The sequence below is a fragment of the Phytophthora infestans genome, genomic scaffold (assembly GCF_000142945.1).
Source record: "Phytophthora infestans T30-4 supercont1.52 genomic scaffold, whole genome shotgun sequence".
In the NCBI taxonomy this organism is placed as follows: Eukaryota; Oomycota; class Peronosporomycetes; order Peronosporales; family Peronosporaceae; genus Phytophthora; species Phytophthora infestans.
Window position 1 is genome coordinate 777516 of NW_003303707.1, and position 1794 is coordinate 779309.

Below are 1794 nucleotides of genomic sequence, written 5' to 3' on the forward strand. Positions count from 1 at the left end.
CGTGGCTTCGTCGGTATGAACGAGAGTGGTGCAGACCGTGGCTTTGTTGGAAAGATCGAGAATGAGCATGGTGAAGACCGTGGCTTCGTCGGAAAGAACGAGAGAGGTGAAGACCGTGGCTTGTTCGGAAAGAACAATAACGAGCGAGGTGAGGACGGCGGCTTCTTAGGAAACACCAGTGCATCTTGCGGAGGTGTCTTGGACAAGAACCGGGAAGAAGGAAATGCACACGGAGGCATGTTGGGGGGTGTCAGGAATGAGGGCCACCACAGCGGTGCTCTCGGCGGCAATAAAGACGATAACGGAGGCGTCATGGGGAGCTCCGAGACCGTGGAGACGCTCGTGCGTAAGATTCTTCGCGACCACTTCAGCCTCAGCGCGCTAGACCACCAGATCAAGGCTGCAGAAAAGTCTCTCTCGCCGTCTCTCATGGAGCGTGCGAAGGAGAAAATGCATGACGTGAAGGAAAAGATCAAGGGCGACAAGTCCGAACCCGTTCATGAAGGACACGGTTACCCCCACGAAGGCCACCACCACCAGCAAACGGCGATGCCGTAAAAGAGAGAAGGTGTGCAAGTGGAAACGATATCTAGTCTAGCACTTTAGTAGCCAGTTCAATATGAACCCTTTGTGATCCATGTGAGGAGCTTATATCCTCTTCATATATTAATATAGTAGCGAACCAAATAAGAACCTTTTGATATTGTAGTGAGAAGAAAAAATCCACTTCATTGTTCTTGTCGTCAGCTACCCACTTCTTGGCGACAAATGGGACATATTAGAATGCTGCCACGGTTGACTAAAGCATCGTTACCTTGACGCGAGTTGTGCGAGTCCATGGTTGATCGAAAATGCCCACCATGACAACCGTTTATTCGGAATTTGTAGTTCTGTAGCCACTTGGCTTTTTTAACGACACAACCAAGTCCTCGCACATATTCGTAGCTGGTAGAGGTTCGGCGCGGTTATCTGGTGTGATGTGGCGGTAGCCATCCTTTGTATACCAGCGCTTGCCACATCAGCAGCAGAAACGATATATTTGGCATCAATGGAATAATCGCTAACCAATACTACAGTGTCGTATTTCAGATGGATACAGGCCATTTGCCATTTTCTTTCATTCTTGTTGGTGTTTTTGGTAGATCGAACATGTTAGATAGCGCAGTGATTTCGTTTTTGCAAAGAAGTTCATGGGGCATATCATCATCTCACCAATCTCATCTAGATGTACTTAGTTACTAAGGAGGGTGTCGCAATTCATCTAATGGGGGTTTTCAAACCTTTTCCCCTAAAGATAATGGCTTCATGTTCTGCGCGACAAATGACGAGACAATAATGCCACCACTCCTGAGCGGATTCCGTTGGGCGTAGGTATCACTCGGAAGCGTTAGGATGGCTGCACAAAAGAAATTCAAGATCACCCAATGTCGGACGAGTGAATCGTTAGCTTGGCTCAGTCGGACTTGCCCGCATCGTTCATTTCAAAACTTGATCTCAAGCACACAAATCGATACCGAATAGGCAATCTCAACAACCAGCTCAGCACTGACACAACCATGGTCATGGGGAAACACACCGATCAAAAAGTTGCCACGGAGGAGGAATTCTTCAAGTTAGACAAATGGGGAAAAAGACCGCTGGCGAGGAAGGCGAAACAGACTGGAAGCTGAACAAAAGCACCTGTCCGACAAGAAAGAAACCAGAGGCAACAAGACCAGAGTAAAGGGCAGACCTAGTTACATGCGTAACCAATATTACGAAAGGCCATACGAAAACGTGATTTTGATAGCTATA

General features: G+C 47.7%; 1 protein-coding gene across 1 annotated transcript in view; it reads left to right on the top strand.

The window, feature by feature from the left end:
* The window catches only part of PITG_17230 (uncharacterized protein), a gene marked incomplete at both ends in the record, with an annotated part of 1256 nt that extends 618 nt beyond the window's left edge, over positions 1-638 (top strand). The window contains one exon of the mRNA XM_002896835.1: positions 1-638. This exon is cut by the window's left edge and continues 618 nt beyond it. Within this exon, the coding sequence (XP_002896881.1) occupies positions 1-558 (558 nt within the window).
* Between the last annotated feature and the right edge of the window lie 1156 nt (positions 639-1794).